General features: G+C 51.5%; 1 protein-coding gene across 1 annotated transcript in view; it reads left to right on the plus strand.

The window, feature by feature from the left end:
* ICE1 (interactor of little elongation complex ELL subunit 1) overlaps nt 1-18696 on the plus strand; it is a 169175-nt gene that overhangs the window by 23238 nt on the left and 127241 nt on the right. Inside the window, exon 7 of the mRNA XM_044293011.1 lies at nt 18440-18516. Within this exon, the coding sequence (XP_044148946.1) occupies nt 18440-18516 (77 nt within the window). The remainder of the gene's footprint in view (nt 1-18439; nt 18517-18696) is intronic.

The following is an 18696-nucleotide window of genomic DNA, read 5'->3' on the forward strand; positions in this document are numbered from 1 at the left end:
CCTCCGGTGGCCGGATTAGCCAATTATATGGCCCTTCCTGTCTTAGTCAGTTCCTCTTTCCAGGATGCTGTAGACAGACGCATAGACTCTCTTCCAGGTCCTTTTTTCGCTGGCAGCGCGTCCCTGTGACCTACCTTTCACTCAGCAGGGGTAGCCAGTGCTCTCTCGGTGTGGTTACAGCACCACCACCAGGAACTGGCGGTACGAGATGCGGCTACTGACACACTGGAGTTGGTTCTCCAGATGTCTCAGGCTTCTAAGATTCTTTGCGAAGCTTCTAGGGACATTGTTTCCCTCTTTGCCCGCAGGTTGGCCATCTCTGTCACTCAGCGCGAAGAGATCTGATTGAAGGTGTGGGACGCTAACGCCTCCACCAAGCGTTCCCTTGCTAATCTCCCCTTTGGGGTTTCCAGACCTTATGGGGATCAGCTGGACGAGTTCATCTCTGCATGCCTTTTGCCGTTTCTCATCTGGTAGGCCGTCGCCTGCTTCCTCCGCCGGGGGTCTCAGGTCGCCCGCAAAGAGGCCTTCCTTTACACCAGCCTTCCCGGCACTAGAGGGCCCAGTCAGCCCGCCCTGCTGCTCCTAGGCCTATCACATGTCCCGATTGCGGAATCCCACCATCGATTCCTGCGCTTCGCCATTAAGGGTCGACACTGTCAGTTTGTCGCCCTTCCTTCGGGTTGGCGACCACCCCGTGGGTCCTTGCCACGGTCCTGGACCGCTCATGGTGCTTCTTCGTACCAGGGGCATTCCTTTGCTGTCCTATCTGGACGATATCCGGATAGAGGCCCCCCTCTCTACCGCAGACCAAGGACAGCGTCCGGATCATTGTTCAGACTCTGGAACGGTTTGGCTGGCTGGTAACTTTCCCAAACTCCTGCCTCTTCCCGTCCCAGAGGCTCTCCTTCCGGAGGATGATTTTGGACACCTCGGCTGCCAAAGTATTCTGCCAGCCTTCAAGTCCTCCCAGATCCAGGGGGCAGTGTCGCATCTGCTGCGCTCCCCGTGCCTCTCCATTCGGGAATACTTGCAGGTCCTGGGTCTTATGGTAGCCTCTTTCGAGGCCTTCCATATGCCCAGTTTCACACTCGCCTGGCGCAACAGGAGATCCTTTACCTTTCAGCGGGTTCGGGCAGCTCTCCCTTGGTGGCTGTTCCCGATGAACCTGAGGTCGGGGAGTTCCTTTCTCGCATTCTCCTGGACGATCGTCACCACCGATGCCAGCATCCTGGGTTGGGGGGGGCGTTTTCCAGTCTCGCACGGTTCAAGCGATTTGGTCGGCGGCAGAGTCTCGCCTTCCAATCAACTTTCTGGAACTGAGGGCGATTTTTTTTCCGCTCTCTCTCTCCTATTGGACCTCTCTCCTTGCGGGCCTCCCAGTGCGGGTTCAAACGGGCGATGCCGCGGCCGTGGCCTATATCGACTATCAGGGCGGGGCCTGCAGCCGGATGGTGATGCAGGAGGTGAAGAGAATTCTGACGTGGGCGGAGACGCACGTTCCGGTGTTGTCAGCAGTTTACATTCCAGGAGTGGACAACTGGACAGCGGACTTTCTAAGCCACAACAAGGTGGATCCAAGCGAGTGGTCTCTGCATCCAGAAGGGTTCGAAGAAATCTGCCACAGATGGGACCGTCCGGATGTGGACTTAATGGCGTCCGGGTTCAACAACAAGATCCCAGTGGTCCTGGCTCGCGCCCGAGATCCGAAGGCGTACGGATGGATGCGCAGGTGTCTCCGTGGCAGGACTTCAGCCTCCTCTGTTTTCCTCTCCTACCAAAGGGTCTACGCCAGTTCGAGGCGGAAGGGAATCTGACCGTTCTCATCACCCCAGAGTGGCCTCGCCGCGCGTGGTTTTTCGGACGTGGCTCGGTTGCTGGCGGACGCCCCATGGCCTCTTCCCGACAGACAGGACCTACTGTCTCAGGGCCCGTTCTTCCACCGGAATTTACGGTCTCTTCGTTTACCGGCGTGACTGTTGAAACCGCCATCCTGATGAAGATGGGGTTCTCGGATTTAGTGGTTAGGACCATGATCAGTCCGGGGAAGTCTTCTTCCTCCCGGATTTACTATCGTACCTGGATGGCCTTCCTGTCCTTTTGTGAGGGTTCGGGGTTCCCTCCCCTTTGTTTTTTCCATCTTGATGGTACTGTCTTTTCTTCAGTCTGGGCTTGTGCAGGGACTGTCGCTTAGTTCCCTGTAAGGTCAGGTTTCGGCGCAGGCCGTCAGAGGTCCCTTGCTCTTAAGGGTCCGGTGGTGACCTTTCTTCAGGGGGTGGCGCATTCGGTTCCCTGTATGTTCCCCCTTTGTCTCCTTGGGATCTCAATTTGGTTCTGCGCGCTCTGCAGTCGGCCCCCTTCGAGCCTTTGAGGAGGGTCTCTCTGACTGTTCTCATCTGGACTTCCTTGTGACCATAGCTTCTGATACAGCTACATAGCGTAGTGATTAAAGTTCTGGGCTATTATGCAGTGGCTGTGAGTTCACATCCCATCACGAGCTTTTAAGTCAGACTGGTGTCGAAGCTGGCCGCTCTTTCCTGTCAGGAGCCTTTCTGGTTTTCCACCAGGATTAAGTTGTGCTCCGTCCAGTCCCCTTCTTTTTGCCCAGGGTGGTCTCTCCCTTCCACCTTGATGAGGATCTTGTCCTGCCTTCCTTTTGTCCTTCTCCGGCTAACCCCAAGGAACGCACTTTGCATTCCCTGGATGTTGTACGGGTCCTGAAGGTGTATCTCGCGGCTACTGCTTCCGTCCGCCGTTCTTGGCGCTCTGGATCTGCTTGGCTATTTCCGCGGCTTGTCGCGCTTGTGGTGGAGTTCCCCCGGCTAGGATTGCCGCTTACTCCACTAGGGCGGTGGGGGCTTCCTGGGCAAGACGCAATCGTGCCTCTGCGTCTCAGCTGTGTACGGCGGCCACCTGGTCGTCCTTGCATACCTTTGCAAATTTTTGTCAGTTGCATTCACTGGCTTCGGCTGATGCGGCTTTGGCCGCAGGGTTTTGCAGGCTGTGGTTCCTGTTTGACCGTTCGGCGTTCCTCCTGGCGGTGCTGATATTTTTTCCCACCCCATGGACTGCTTTTGGACGTCCCATGGTCTGTGTCCCCCAATGGAAAAAAGTACGAGAAAAGGAGACTTTTGTGAAACTCACCTGTAAAATCTTTTTCTCGTCTTTTCCATTGGGGGACACAGCTCCCACCCATTATTCCTGTTGCAGGAGGGGTCTTTAGTTCAGTTTTTCTGTTTCTGGTTGGACCTTATGGCTTGGTCCGATGGTTTCCATGATTTTTTTTTCTTGCTCCTTCTCCTACTGCTTGTGCAACGCCTGAGTTCCTCCTGGTGGAGTCGGGGGGGGTATAGCCCGAGGAGGAGGAGCTCTTTCATTTGCATAGTGTCCCTCCTACTAATACCTCTAAGCTATACCCATGGTCTGTGTCCCCCAATGGAAAAGACGAGAAAAAGATTTTACAGGTGAGTTTCACAAAAATCTCCTTTTTCCAGCTATAGGTAATGTAACAGTAGTAGGGGCTTGACATGTAGAGAAGATTTTATGTGTGGTAAACGAAGTTTGTGGAGATGATTGTCCTCTGTAAAGTCCTGGAATTGTAACTGCTTAAAGGGGTGGTCCGGGTTCATCTCTGAACCCAGGCAATCCTTCTAAAAGGGATGTTGCCAAATTACTGAATATAAAAAGTGACATATGTAAACACTGAACTATTATTGGACTGTAGTAATGTATGGTAATACGATGAGGAGGAATACCTGATTGAACAGGCATGAAAGATGGTACTGACACAAACTTAACCTGGACCTGCTTACCCTATGGTCAGATACAGTGCACTTGCCCTGAAAAGAGCTACCCCTGTGCAGGAACCTATCCCTAGAACACCCTCCAAAATACTATATATTTTTTTCACCTTTAGGACCCAGCCTAATTTTGCAAATCTGACATGTCACTGTATGTGGTGATGACTTTAAAATGCTTTTACTTATCCATGCATTTCTGAGATTTTCTCGACACATATTGTACTTCATGACAGTGGTAAAATTGAGTCAAAATATTTCATTTTTATTTATATAAAAAACAAACAAATTTACCAGAAAGTTGGAAAAATTAGCAAATTTCAATTGCTCTACTTTTATAATATGTAGTAATATCTCTAAAAATAATTATCACTTTACATTCCCCATATGTCTACTTCATGTTTGGATCACTTTGAAAATGAGATTTTATTTTTTTGGGACGTTAGAAGGCTTAGAAGTTTAGAAGCAAATCTTAAAATTTTTAAGAATTTCCTAAACCCCCTTTTTTTTTTTTTTTTTTCCCCCAGGATTAGTTCAGTTATGAAGTCACTTTGTGGTGCTTACATATTAGAAACCACCCATGAATTGTCCCATCTTAGAAACTACACCCCTCAAGCTATTCAAAACTGATTTGACAAATGTTGTTAACCATTTACCGTATTTTTTAGCCCGATAACACGCACTCCCCCCATAATGCCCCTGCGTCTTATGGGGCGAATGCTGACCTTTTTACATCGCAGGCTGTGATGTATATGCAAGCGGGGAGGGACTGGGAGGAGGAGCTGGGGGCCGGCAATTGGGGCAGTGCAGTCACTGTAGTCTGGCCCCGCTGCTCTAGTGCTGCCACTATACAAATATAAAGACACACAGACACACTTTTAATATTACCATACACCCTAACAGCTTCTGTAGAATGTAGGCCGGGTGGGCGGCAGCGTAACTCCCTGATGTCATGTGCCTGCACCGCCTACTTTATGAATGAAGCAGGCAAGTGACGTCAGTGAGTGATGTGCCGGCAGGCCTGCCTGCATTGCACAGAAGCTGTTAGGATGTGCGCCACCCACAGACCACCATTAGTTCCAAACCCACCAAAAGCACACCTTTTGGGTTTACATTTTTTTTTTTATTCTTGGAGAGAGAGAGAGAGTGTGTGTGTGTGTGTGTGTGTGGTTTGCGATTCTTAGGGTATAATTTTTTGCGGGATGAGATGACTGTTAGATTGGTACTACTATGGGGGGCATACACCTTTTTTGATCGCTTCGTGTTGCACTTTTAGTGATGTAAGGTCACAAAATTTTTCTCGTGCATGGCATTGGGGGACACAGCACCATGGGTATATGCCCAGCTGCCACTAGGAGGCTGACACTAGAAACAAAAAAAGGGTTGGCTCCACCCAGATGGGCTATACCCCTCTGCCAGAGCAGAGAGATCAGTCTAGTTCTAGTGTCCGTAGGAGGCAGACATGACCTGCTATCTTTTATTCGCAGGTCATCCTGCTAATTTTTATTTTATTTATTTATTTATTTTTCTCTGCAGGTTTCAGCCTGCTGCAAGGGTGGCTCCATCTTGTTCCACTTTAGTTGCCTCCCCCGCGGGCGCGTACTCGGGTACCTGGCAGCCACCCAGTCCCCACTTGAAACTGCTTCCGCAGTGGAATTCCGGTAGACCCACGGTTCCCGTGTTGAGTCCTCCGAGGGGGTGGTCATTGCTGCGCCTGAAGACGTCGGAAGGTAAGTAGGGATTCGGATCCATTGCGGGGACCCTGTAGTCCCCTCCCTTCTCCCTCCTCTCCCTGGCCTCCTAGTACCTGATGCACTTCTCCTCTCATCTCCAGGGGGTCATTTTGGGGCCAGGGCACCTGCAAAATGTTTTTTCTGGGTCCGTCCCTTTTAAGACGGGCGAGATCCCGGTAATCGGAGCTGTTCCACACTTTGGGGATCATTTTCGGTGCTCTCCTGGCCAGTTCCCCTTGGCGCTGTGTCCCTCCCGCCCCGCTGCTGCTTCCGACGCGATCGCGGGGGCGTCTGTTTCAGGCCCCACGCTCCTAATTTAGGCCCCGGCTTTTCGGCCAACTAGGCTGCAAGTCACGTGGGGCAGAGCTTTCTCTCCGCCCACTCCTGGTTTCCCAGGCTTTCTCTTTCACCCTCCTCTCCGTGGGTGGAGCCCTGGGAGGCGCTTGGCCTTCCTCCAACCCGGTATCAGCGCGGGCTTCTGAGGGGGGGTGTTCCTTTCTGCCGACTCCTTCCTTTCCCGCAGTGCCTTCCGTTCACCATCTTGATGCTCCTCTCCTGCAATCGGTTTCTCTATCTGGGACACAGCATCATTGGGTCTGGTAGGCAGCCTTTTCGGCTGACTTATTATTTTTTTTCTTTCCTTGCAGGCCTCATCCTAAGCCCTCATGTCTTCTTCTGGTCGGGACCCCACTCCCCCTGCTGCGATTTCCACCCATTATGCCTGTTCCCTGTATAATAGGAAGTTCCCATGCGGCCAGTCTAACTCCTTCTGCGCACAGTGCCTCAGCCCCGCCCAGGCCGCACCTGCGTTCCCCTCCGTGTTGGTCCTTCTGGAATGGGCTGCTACCCTGTCCAAAGCCATAGGGAACCTTGCCAGCCTCTCCCAATCCCTGGTGCAGTCTCTGGATCGTCTGCCTGCCCAGATTGCAGCCGCCTCTTGCAGGGACTCCCCCGCTGGGGACGTCCGTTCTCGCTCTGGCATACGATCCCGCAAGCGACTTCGTACGGTCTCAGCCGGGTTCCACTCTTCCTCAGCTTCCTCGGATCATTCCCCGAATAAGTCTGAGACGGGCGAGATTTCTTCTTCAGCCACTTCCGCCGCTCCTGGGGACTCCTCTGATTCTGAATCAGAGCGGTGCTCGGTGATGTCTGCGGCCATACAGGATCTCATTAAAGCCGTGCGGGACAAACTCCATGTGCAGGACGATCCTTCCTCCTCCTCCTCCCAGGAGTCGGTGTCCTTCCGCCGTTCTAGACGTTCCACTGTGGTTTTCCCGAATCGTGAGGATCTTGACGCACTTCTGCCTAAGGAGTGGCGTCACCCTGATCGGCGCCTTCACCTTACCAAGGCCTCGGCTGTCCCTTATCCCTTTTCTGAGGAATCCGTCAACCTCTGGACGGTTCCTCCTCAGGTAGACCCTCTGGTTGCTTGTCTGGCGAAAGCTACTACCCTTCCCCTGGCTGACGCGGCTTCCTTGTCTGATCCCGCTGACAAACGGGTCGACTCCTTGGCCAAGTCCATGTTCGTGGCAGCGGGTGCCGCCATCCATCCTGCGTTTGCCGCCTCCTGGGTGGCCAAGGCCTGTGCTATATCGGCAAAACAGCTTGTCCGAGCCTTACCTCCAGACTCGGTCCAGGGGGAACTGGCAGTGCTTGCCTCTCAAATTTACCAGGCCTCCAAGTTTCTTTGCGATGCCTCTATAGAATCGGCCCGTCGCTCCGGCCGTGCGGCCGCTAATTCTGTGGCCATTCGCCGCACCATCTGGCTTCGTTCTTGGGCGGCGGATTCCGGCCCCACAAGGCTCTAATTTCCCTTCCTCGGTGGGAAGCTTTTTGGGAAGCGTTTGGAGGAGCTCATCTCTGAGGCCGTTGGTGGTAAGAGTTCCCTTCTTCCCCAGAACCAGCCTCGCCACCGTCGCTTCCCTGGGTGTCCTCTCGGGCGCAGTCCTTTCGTTCCTTTTGGGCCCCTCCCGCCCGATCTGACAAGAAGTCCACCAGGCCTTCCTGTAAGGCCAAGCCCTCCTGGCATGCCAAGCCCAAACCTGCTCGCCCCCAGTCCACTAAGCCACCTTCTGCATGACTCTGCTTCGGGTGGGGGGGGGGGGGGATGCCTGCTCGCCTTTCAGAATATCTGGCAAGCAAGTGTGGAGGACGCTTGGGTTCTGGAGGTGGTCTCCTCCGGATACAAGATCGAATTTTCCGGTCTTCCGTCAGGACGGTTCTTCCTGACATCCCCCGCCAGGGCAGACTAGTTTTTTTTCGGGCCAATCAGAACGCTTTCAGGGTTTCTACTCTAACCTGTTTACGGTTTCCAAGAAGGACGGTTTGCTCCGTCCAATCCTGGACCTGAAGGCGCTCAATCACTTCGTCCGCGTCCGTCATTTCCACATGGAATCCCTCCGGTCGGTGATCGCCTCCTTGGAGGCGGATGAGTTCCTGTCGTCCATTGACATTCAAGACGCTTATCTACACGTCCCCATTGCCCTCTCCCATCAAAAGTTCCTTCGTGCTAGGTTCTCTTCATTTTCAATTCGTCGGCCTGGCCTCCGCCCTGAGGGTTTTCACAAAGGTGCTAGCGCCCCTCGTGGCCCTTCTCTGTGCCATTGGTGCCTTACCTGGATGACCTTCTGATCCGGGCTCTTGCCCAAGTCTTCTCTCGTCCCATGCCGGAGGATGCCTTTTCTGGGCATGATCTTCGACACTCGCCTCGGGTGGGTGTTCCTTCCCCGAGAGAAAATTGCCTCTCTTCAGGCGGGGGTGACTAGTCTCCGCACCTCATTTGAGGCCATTCCCTATTCCGAATTCCACTCTTGGGACCTTCAGTTGTTCATCTTATCCAGGTGGGACAAGTCCCCGGCAGGCCTCGATCGCTGGACCAGTCTCTCTCCTGAGCTTTGCCAGGATCTGTCCTGGTGGCTGAATCCTCGGACTGTGTCCCTGTGCCGGTCCTTCCTTCCTCCCCCCCCCCCCCAGTTGGCGGGTGATCACCATGGATGCCAGCCTCTCGGGTGGGGGGCGGTCTTTGAGTCCCTCACTGTCCAGGGTCTTTGGTCTGTTCAGGAGTCCTCCCTGCAGATCAACGTTCTCGAACTCGGAGCAATTTTCCTGGCACGGTCTCACTGGACCCCACGTCTCCGCCGTCTCCCGATCCAGGTTCAGACGGACAATTCCACCGCCGTGGCCTATCTGAACCACCAAGGGGGCACCAGGAGTGTGATGGCCCTACAGGAAGCCTCCCGTATCCTGCGGTGGGCGGAGAAGCACGTCCCTGTCCTCTCCGCCGTACACATCCCCGGGGTCGACAATTGGGCGGCAGACTTCCTCAGTCGCCAGCTCGTCGACCCGGGCGAATGGTCTCTCCACCCAGAAGTGTTCCTCCAACTTTGTCACCGTTGGGGAATTCCCGATGTGGATCTCTTCGCGTCGCGCCTCAACTGCAGGCTCCCGTGCTATGTTGCGCGGTCCAGGGACCCTTAGGCTCTCGCGGTCGACGCCCTAGTTCTTCCTTGGTCTCAGTTCGACCTTCTGTATCTTTCCCCCCCGCCCCCATTCCTCTCCTGCCCCGAGTACTCAAGCGTCTCAAGGCAGCCCGTGTTCCGGCGATCCTGGTTGCTCCGGATTGGCCCCGCAGGGCGTGGTACACAGATCTGGTGTTTCTGCTCGCCGACGTTCCATGGCGACTTCTTCTGCGCCACCATCTTTTTTTTTTTTTTTTTTTTTTTTTTTTTTTTTTCTTCTCCCCAGGGCCCTCTGTTCCACCTGAATTTACCTCACCTTCTTTGACGGCGTGGCTGTTGAGACTGCGGTCCTGAAGTCCCGTGGCCTCTCTGACTCGGTCATCCAGAAGATGCTTCCCGCTCGCAAGCCCCAGTCGGCCCGCATTTACTACCGGTCCTGGAGAGCGTATTTTACCTGGTGCGAATCCGGGTGTTTTCGTTCTGGCCTGCCTTCAGGCCGGTTTTGAGAAGGGTCATTGCCTGGCTTCTCTCAGGGGGCAGATTTCGGCCCTCTTGGTCCTCTTCCAGCGTCCTGTGGCCTCGCCGGCTCAGGTTAGGACTTTTCTCCAGGGCGTTGCTCGCCGAGCCCCTCCCCTTCGCTTTCCGGTGGAGCCGTGGGACTCGAATCTTGTCCTCGACGCCCTTCAGTCTTCACCCTTCGAGCCCTTGGCAGAGATCTCTCTGTCGTTTGTCTCGTTTAAGGTGGCCTTCCTCGTGGCTGTCACCTCCATCCGCCGGGTCTCCGAACTTGTGGCGCCGTTCGCCTTTCCTGGTGTTCCATCAGGACAAGGTGGTTTTGCGCCCAGTTCCCTCCTTTCTCCCGAAGGTGGTCTCCTCGTTTCATATTAATGAGGAAATCGTTCTTCCTTCCTTCTGCCCTAATCCTTCTCACTCTAGGGAGAAATCCCTCCATTGCCTGGATGTTGTTCGGGCTCATCGCCTGTATCTTCGCCTCATGGAACCCTTCCGTCGTTCGGACTCCTTTTGTGGGCCCTCATAAAGGTTTGCCTGCCTCCAAGGCCACCATTTCTCGCTGGGTTCGGTCGGCCGTCAAGGAGGCCTATATCACGAAGGGCCGTTCTCCCCCTTCCAGGTTGACCGCACATTCGACTAGGGCAGTTGGGGCTTCCTGGGCGGTGCGTCATCAGGCATCAGCTTCCCAGCTCTACCGGGCCGCCGCCTGGGCGTCAGTTCACACTTTCTCTACCATATTGATTCCCTGGCTTCTGCTGACGCCAGTCTGGGCGCAAGGTTCTGCAAGCAGCTGCGCTTTAGATTGCGGCATGGTGCTTTTTTCTTCCCTCCCTCGGGGACTGCTTTTGGATGTCCCGTGGTGCTGTGTCCCCCAATGCCATGCATGAGAAAATTAGATTTTTTGTACTTGCCGTAAAATCCTTTTCTCGTAGTAGGCATTGGGGGACACAGATCCCACCCTTCTTGAGTTTCTTCTTGTTTGAGGTCCCGGCGTTTGCCTAAGTGGTTGTCGGGTTTCCCCAGTTGAAGACTTTTTTTTTTTTTTTTTTTTTTAGCACAGTGTGTGTGTGTGTGTGTGTGTGTGTGTGTGTATATGTGTGTATATATATATATATATATATATATATATATATATATATATATATATATATATATATATATATATATATATATAAATAATAATTTTTTTTTTTATTATTGTGTTAACCTGAGGGGGTTAGGTCATGTGATATGTATATAATCTCTATCTTATACATATACACCATGGTCTACTTTTTATTATTATAATTTTTACTTTTTATATTTGTCCCACTGTGGGACTTCACCTTTTCGGGGTTTGATCCCTGTTTCAATTCTGTATTGTACTGAATAGGAACTGTCAGCGTCTTAGACACTGACAGTTCCCTAAGAGACCCAGTCCTCAGGCGGGATTTCCTGAGTTTCCATAGCTAGCAGGCTCCAATGCCTGTGGCGGCCAATGAAATCAGAGGGAGCCCCCTCCTTCTGTAAACCCTGCACATGCCGCGGCATGTGAAAGGGTTAATCCATTTGCATCGCCACCTACAGTGATGCCGGTGGATGCAGCAGGGGCCCGGCTATCGGTAAGGCACCACATTCCCCCACGTACGTGAATGTGGGAAGGGGTTAATGGCAGGGTGGATTTGATTTAAATCAAACAGATTTAAATCACTAGTCATTAAGGCTTGATTTAAATCATAGATTTTTACATAAAGATTCATATTTGGACAATTTTTCTGTTGTGCTTAGGAAGGAGAAAAATAATCATTACCTTAATAATAACAATTTAAATAGGATGTATTCAACTGAAACAATAACATTACAGCATGTTATTTGCTCAAACATCCATGTTTGTTGCAGTGTTTGCATTTTGCACGCATGCCTGCCTTACAGATAGGTAAAGGAACTTCATTAAAATATTGCCAAACGGAGTCTCTTTTACGGCCTGCTGCCATTATAGTTTTTTTTCCTCCAAGGAAAGAATGTGATAAACCTCAGGTCATACACGCAAAAAGATCCAAAGACTTGTCAGTCTGTGGCTGTGCAGTACTGTGCTCAGAAAGTTTCACTTTCATTTTGTAGTACTCCTTGTCTGCTTGCCTTTTCCTCCTTACACTTAGTTTCACTTTCTTCTTGTGCAGATCTATTCCACTCCAAACAATCAGAAAAATACTGTTTTATATTCTATTTACTGAACTTTAAACTTAGCACTGAAGGGGTTGATTCTGTATTTATAGGTTTGTAGAAGTTAGGATTAAGATCTTTTTCTCAACTCTTCATGTTTTAAATTCAGTTTTGAGAACTCCAAAATTAAACCAAGCATCTGTGATAATATCTTGTAGGCAGAGAAACTACCCAGTAATCTTACAAAAACCTCTGGAAGAGCATGACATTGTGAATGGATTAATGGAATTTAACAAATAATTAAACATATACAGCCTTATTCTACATAATTAAAAAATTGGATTTTTTGTACTCACCGTAAAATCCTTTTCTCGTAGTAGGCATTGGGGGACACAGCACCATTGGTATATGTCCAACTACCACTAGGAGGCACTAGACACAAAAAGTGTTGGCTCCTCCCAGGTGGGCTATACCCTCTCCACAGGCACGAGGCTATTCAGTTTGTACCAAAAGCAGTAGGAGAGAGAAGAAAAGCAAGGAACCAACAACTCCCGTACCGGGAAAGAGCAAGAGACCAGCCCGGAGAAGCGGAATTAAAAACATAGGGTGGGATCTGTGTCCCCCAATGCCTACTACGAGAAAAGGATTTTATGGTGAGTACAAAAAATCTAATTTTCTCGTGCATGGCATTGGGGGACACAGCACCATGGGACGTCCCAAAGCGGTCCCTGAGGGAGGGAAAAGAAGAGACGCGCCACCGGTTGGGCATACAGGTGCAGGAGAACCATGTGACCCAACAGGAAAAAACCAAGATGGGCAAGAGGTTCCATAACAAGGAAGAAACCTCAGAAGAAGCAGGGAAGACTGCCAGCACCCCAGGACAAATGACTGGAAGAAAATACCAAATGCAAGAAGGTGGCAAAAGGAAACAGAGCACAGCCAAGGGCTGGAGAAAAAAATTAGGACAGCACCGCGTGGTGAAACTACCCAACGCTCTACATTGTCTCAGACCCAAAAAACCTGTGGCCATCCCCTGAAAGGCCAGGGGAGAAAAGAAACGGGGAAGCACTGAAAACCAAACGAGTGGGAGAAGCCATAGCAAGGCTCACATGTGAAGGGAGGAGGACTCCCCTCACCGCAAGGCCAGGAAAGAAGCTAAGCGCCCCATGTAAAGGTGAAAACCCAAGGCTGCTAGAGGAAACCGCCAACCCTGGAGAAGGAGGCGGTTGTAGTTAAAATCCAGGAAAAGAACGATAGCTCCTGCGTCCCCAAAAACAGGAGACGAGGCACAAGCCTCTGAAAACAAGATATCACTGTGAAGCGTAAGACCAGAGGAAACTCTGGGCATGTGAAGTATCATGGAAAAAAGGAACCAGATACAGGCCAGGCAACCTCGCAGGACACACTGGACTGAGAGACATGGGAGTAGGAGAGCACTCCAAAAAAACCTAAAGAGGAAAGGTTCTACAACAGGAGGAGGTCCCTCCCGAAGGAGACCATACGGTGGAACTGCAAACCGCAGCACTAAACCACTCAATACCAGGTACTTGACGTGGGAGGATGGAAAAAGACACAAATCCCAAGAGGACCTCAAATGAACGGGGACAGGGACTCCAGAAAGGAGTACCCAGTATGGGCTCACAAGGAACCAGGAGCTGAACCACCAGAAGACAACGCAAGCCAGAATATCCAGGAAAGGCGAAAAGAAACCACCATAGGGGAAGGGGCATTGGCCATGGACAACTAGCCGTACCAAGAATATTGACCAGCAAACCGTAAACATTGTCCCAGAGAGGGCAAGTACAGCAGCTCGGGATGTACCACAAAACGACAGACATCCATATGCATAAGGAATGCAGAAGTCGCCATGAAAAAACCGGGGTAGCCTACATAGAAATGTAGAAACCAGCTGCGACCGGCATACAGAAAAACTCCCAGGGGGGAGAAAGTACCAGACAGGTGCAGACGACGGCAAGGTCCAAGAGGACTGCCCCTCCGCCATGTAGCACAACTAAGCAGAAAATACAAGGGAATACCGAAAACACCTGGACCCAGAAGGAACTACGGGGCCCTGTCCGATACCAGAGCAATCAGCTGAAAATTCAGACAGGTGTGTGTGGCAATCAGAGGTCCTTTCCTTGACCCGTCAGGGAGGACGTCCAGCAATGATAAAAGCCGTGGACCCAGAAGGATTCCCTGTGGCGGACATCCAGCGATGACCGAAAACCGCGGCCGATGCCACCAGCTACGTGTCCAAACAAGGTAGAAGATCCAGTGGAGATCCTTGTACATCACCAGGAATGGGCCGCTCAGCAATTGGGAAACAACGCGAGTACTCCCCTATAACATGGGGTAACGCGGAGCACAGCATACCGTAGTACCGTAAAGAGAAGGCAAGAGCAACTCTAGCACAAAGGCCAACAACCACCTGGCCACGGAGTAGGGAGCGTGGTTGAATGAGGACCACCCGCCGGATCAGACAGATCAGTCATATACTGGAGCTACCAGAAGTAGCATTAGACCAACAAGGTGGGGGTTGGGCTGGCCCACACCTGCCAGATATGGTAACCATGCACATGCTAAACGAAGGTGGCCTGGTGCAGACAGTGCCTTGAGAGGTACAAGGAGACCAATGAGCGCGACAGTAACGGAGTGGCAGACGTATGGAAGAACCAAATGGATGGAACCAACATCCGCAGCACAGTTTAGAACCCGTGGGCAGAAAACACCCAGTAATACAGAAACTGAGCCACAGACCGCACCACAGGGCCCAGCGCTTGGGGTACTACAAACACACGGCTAAAATATGGGTAAAGTGGCTGCATGTTGCCAACTAAGGAGAGTGGAAACATAGCCACAGCATCTGGGAATGCGACAGCATTCGGAGGGTACAGGTACACAACCTGTAAAGTAGAAATATGGCTGTGTTAGAGGAACTACATTTCAGATCGAAGCAATGTGGCCGCATGGTGCACCCTAGACCCAGAGAAGTGCAACAGCAACCGCGTTAACAATGGAACCCAGTAGGGCCGCACGGTACCACAAAGAACAAGACAGGTGCACACCACAATCAGGTAGGTGCAATGGCAACAGAAACAGGGCCGCATAGTACACCCTAGAAGCCAGACAGGTTGAACGGCTGCAGCATCGGCGACGGTTCAGGGACTCTACCCATGAAGGGAGTAAGATGGCTGTTTGGTGCACACTATGATGAGGTAGGTGCAATGACCACGGCAATTGGAGGAGGCCTCAATATCTCGTCCTGTAAAGGAGAGAAAATGCCACATGGAACACCATAAAGCTGGACAGGAGGAACGGCTACCGCATCCGGAGATGGTGCAGGTACTCCACCTGTTAAGGGATCAAGGCGGCAGGGAACAGACAGGTAACTGAACCGGACAGGGGCAATTCTACGGCAATTGAAAGTGGCCTCTATATTCCGCCCGTAGGGAGAAATGTTGCCGCATGGAACACAACAGAGCCCGCCAGGGGTATCGGCTACAGCACCGGAGATGGCTTAGGTACTCTACCTGTGAAGGGAGCAAATTGGCTGGGAACAGACAGGCGCAATTGCAGCGGCAATTAAAGGCAGCCTGTATATCTCGCCAGGAAGGGAGAAATAGTGTCGCATGGAACACCATAGCGCCAGCCAGGGGAATCGGCTACAACATCAGGAGATGGTGTAGGTACTCCACCTATGACAGGAGCAAAGTGGCTGGGAACAGACAGGTGCAATTGCAACGGCAATTGAAGCGGCCTGTATATCTCACCCGGAAGGGAGAAATAGTGCTGTATGGAACACCATAGAGCCAGCCAGGAGTAATGGCTTCTGTAGGTACACTACCTAAGAAAAGGGGCAAGGCGGCTGTACAATTGCTCTGAACTCGCCAACCTACAGGAGGCGATAGCCGAGCTAACCGCTTGCCCAGAACAGGAACTCCCTGTAATGAGGTAGAGTGGCGAACACCAACACCAGGATGGGGACCCCACGGAAACACTCTCAAATGTGTAGAGGATAGCCCATGGTATAGGGGAACCAGGAAGGCTTGTCAGGGACAGCCTACGGCAGTGGTGCAGGAACCCCCCTGTTAAGGAGAAGGCGTACGTATCAGACACCGGGTAGGTGACTCAGTATGCTAAACACGGGGACGGCTGCCTTACCTGTGCGGTTGAATACCTGTGCGGTCAGGGGAGCACCATCCGAAAATCCACTAGAGGGGATACCAACCCTGTTTAGGTAGGAGAGGTTCCTCCGTGCACGTAGTCTTGACCTCCCAGAGGGCTTCTATATGGAGGAAGACCGCCTGATGCTCTGTTCCGACGGAATCGGTGCAGAGGTGTCCCCAGAGGCAACGGATGGGGTGACAGGAAGGATTCGTCACCAGCCTCAGGCCTGTCCTGGGGGGGATCCGAGGATGCCGAGGAGGGGTGGGACCCTGTTGAGACCACCCTCGGGTGTACTGTGAGCTACCCCTCGCCGAACCCGGGTGCAGGTACCCCTAACTGAGCATGCCCCATCTGCAGGGAGGACCCTGGGAGGGCAGAGGTGGCCGCAATTTGGGTTGGTAGCGTTCCAGCGACACTGCTAGGGAGAGTCGGCCAAGGTCCCCATGGCATTGACACGGAGGGACCCATTCATGGGGAACCTACACAAAAAGATTGTTTTCCTTGAACAATGGGATCTGGGAAGAGGTACTGCACACCAGCAGGGACAGGCTGACCGCATGGCAGCCATTGTAGACAGCGGACGCACGTGAAAACACGTGGCGACCGAGGAGGTGTTGGGAGAAGAGATGCTCAAAAAGCAGCCAGCAGAGGCTGTCTATCCTGACCCGGACGCAGTGTTCCCCCAAAGAGGTGCAGCAGCAGCAGCTTGTTCCCCAAAAAAGAGGTGGTCAGTAGGGCTGCAGGGGACATGAAGCAATCGAGGGGTTAACCACCCCCTCCAACAGAAAAAACACATTAGCCCAGGAAAGGGTGAGGAGATAGCTCCTCCCGAGGGCCAGGCAGGGCTCAGAAAAGCCCGGGAAGCAAGGGGGAGGGGCCGGGAAGATTGCGGCCTAGCAGGCCCAAAAGCCGGGGCCTCGATTTTATGAGGCGGCCGGGAATGGAGCAAGGGGGGCGGGACGAACCACGGCCGAGAGAGGGCCCACCGGACCATAAAAATAGGTGAGGAGGGTAGGGGGGGGAGAAGCGACACCTGGTGATGGGCATATCAGGGCAAACGGAGCACCTGGGAGCCGGGGACAGGCCATAGAAGATGAGGCCTAGTCCCGGCAGAAGCCGGGGACTAAAGTAGCGGGGAAGCCAGGGAGAGACTGTGTGGCCAGGGAGGAGAGAAAAGACCAACCGAGGGGGAAAAGAAGGGAGGAAAAACCATGAAAGGGGGGGGGGGGGTTGTCTAGGAGGAAAGAAGAGGCTCCCCAGGACCCCCAGCTAAGGTGGATCCCATCCCCCTGGCCACAGAAGGGAACCTAACCCTGGGGCAGGGACACAGGGACAGGTGAGTATACTCACCATCCGATATACTCACCATCCGATGTCTTCGGGCGCAGCACGGTCACCCCTTCGGCAGACTCAACACGGGAACCGTGGGAATGCCGGCAAGCCACTGCAGATGCAGTCCGTGGGGACTGGGTGACCGGCGATGGTACCGAAGTACGCGCCCGCAGGGGGGGCAACTAAAGTGGAACACGATGGAGCCCCAGCCTGCAGCAGGTATAACTGTGGAAAAAACAGCAGAACCTGCAAAAAAGCAGGACAGGTCTGCCTCCTACGGACACTAGACTAAAACTGAATAGCCTCGTGCCTGTGGAGAGGGTATAGCCCACCTGGGAGGAGCCAACACTTTGTGTCTAGTGCCTCCTAGTGGTAGTTGGACATATACCCATGGTGCTGTGTCCCCCAATGCCATGCACGAGAAAGTAATCTTTTTCATAATGAAATAACCTTTGGATGGTAATATATTTTCCTCAAAGCATTTTATATTGAAAAATCAGATTTAAATAAAAAAAAATCAGATTTAAATAAAAATCATTTTTTTTAATCATTGATTTTTATCCACCCTGGTTAATGGTGTATTTCAGATTCTACTAGAGATCTTTGTTGTTAGATCTGATATTGGATAAATAGTCACATGAGTTTATTATAATTTAATTTTTTTTGTGCCCATGACAGATGTTACTATGAAGCATTCATTCATGTCACTAGTTGGTTCTAACTGTTTCATTTTGGCTACATTCACATGACCGTATGTGTTTTACGGTCTGGAAATTGCAGATCTGCAAAAAAAAAAAAAAAAAAACGGATGACGTTCCATATGGTATCTTCTCTTTTTTTTTTTTTTTTTTTCTGGATCCATTGTAACAATGCTTATCCTTGTCAGCAAAACAGACTAGAGTAGGACATGTTCTATCTTTTTTGCGGAGCTACGGAACGGACATGCGGATGGGGGATAGCACACAGTGTGCTGTCTGCATTTTTTGCGGACCCATTGAAATTAATGGGTCTGCATCCTATCCGCAAAAAAATCTGAATGGACACGGAAAGAAAATACGTTCTTGTGAATGTAGCCTTATGGTCATTAAGACATTATGTATGTGTCTAAAAGTTGCAAATGTTTTAAAACTGTTGTCAAAGCGCTAAAAACAGTCAGTAAGTAATTCTCATAATGCAAGTTAATCAGTTTGTCTGCTGGAAGTTTTCTAATTTCTCAGCTAAATGCATATCTTAATTAAAAGCAGAAGATCAAAGTAGGTTTTTATGATAAACTTCTTCAAAATGTTTTCTTTTGCAGTCAACTCTCAAGATCCACCAGCAAACTCAAATGGAGTACATCAGGGTGAAGGAAGAGTGTGAAAAGAGTGTTATCGTGTACGTATTTGTCAGTGTTTGGTGTGTAGGCCATGAAATACCGTGATGGATACAATAATGTTATGTACAAAATTAAATAGATTTTTCCGTGTAACTGTAACCATTGGTTACACTGGTCTTAACTTGCCGGGCTGTGAAGTCTGTCAGTAGAGAAATATACTGACTCCAGCTTAAAAATAT

This window comes from Bufo gargarizans, chromosome 5, assembly GCF_014858855.1.
Source record: "Bufo gargarizans isolate SCDJY-AF-19 chromosome 5, ASM1485885v1, whole genome shotgun sequence".
Lineage (NCBI taxonomy): Eukaryota > Metazoa > Chordata > Amphibia > Anura > Bufonidae > Bufo > Bufo gargarizans.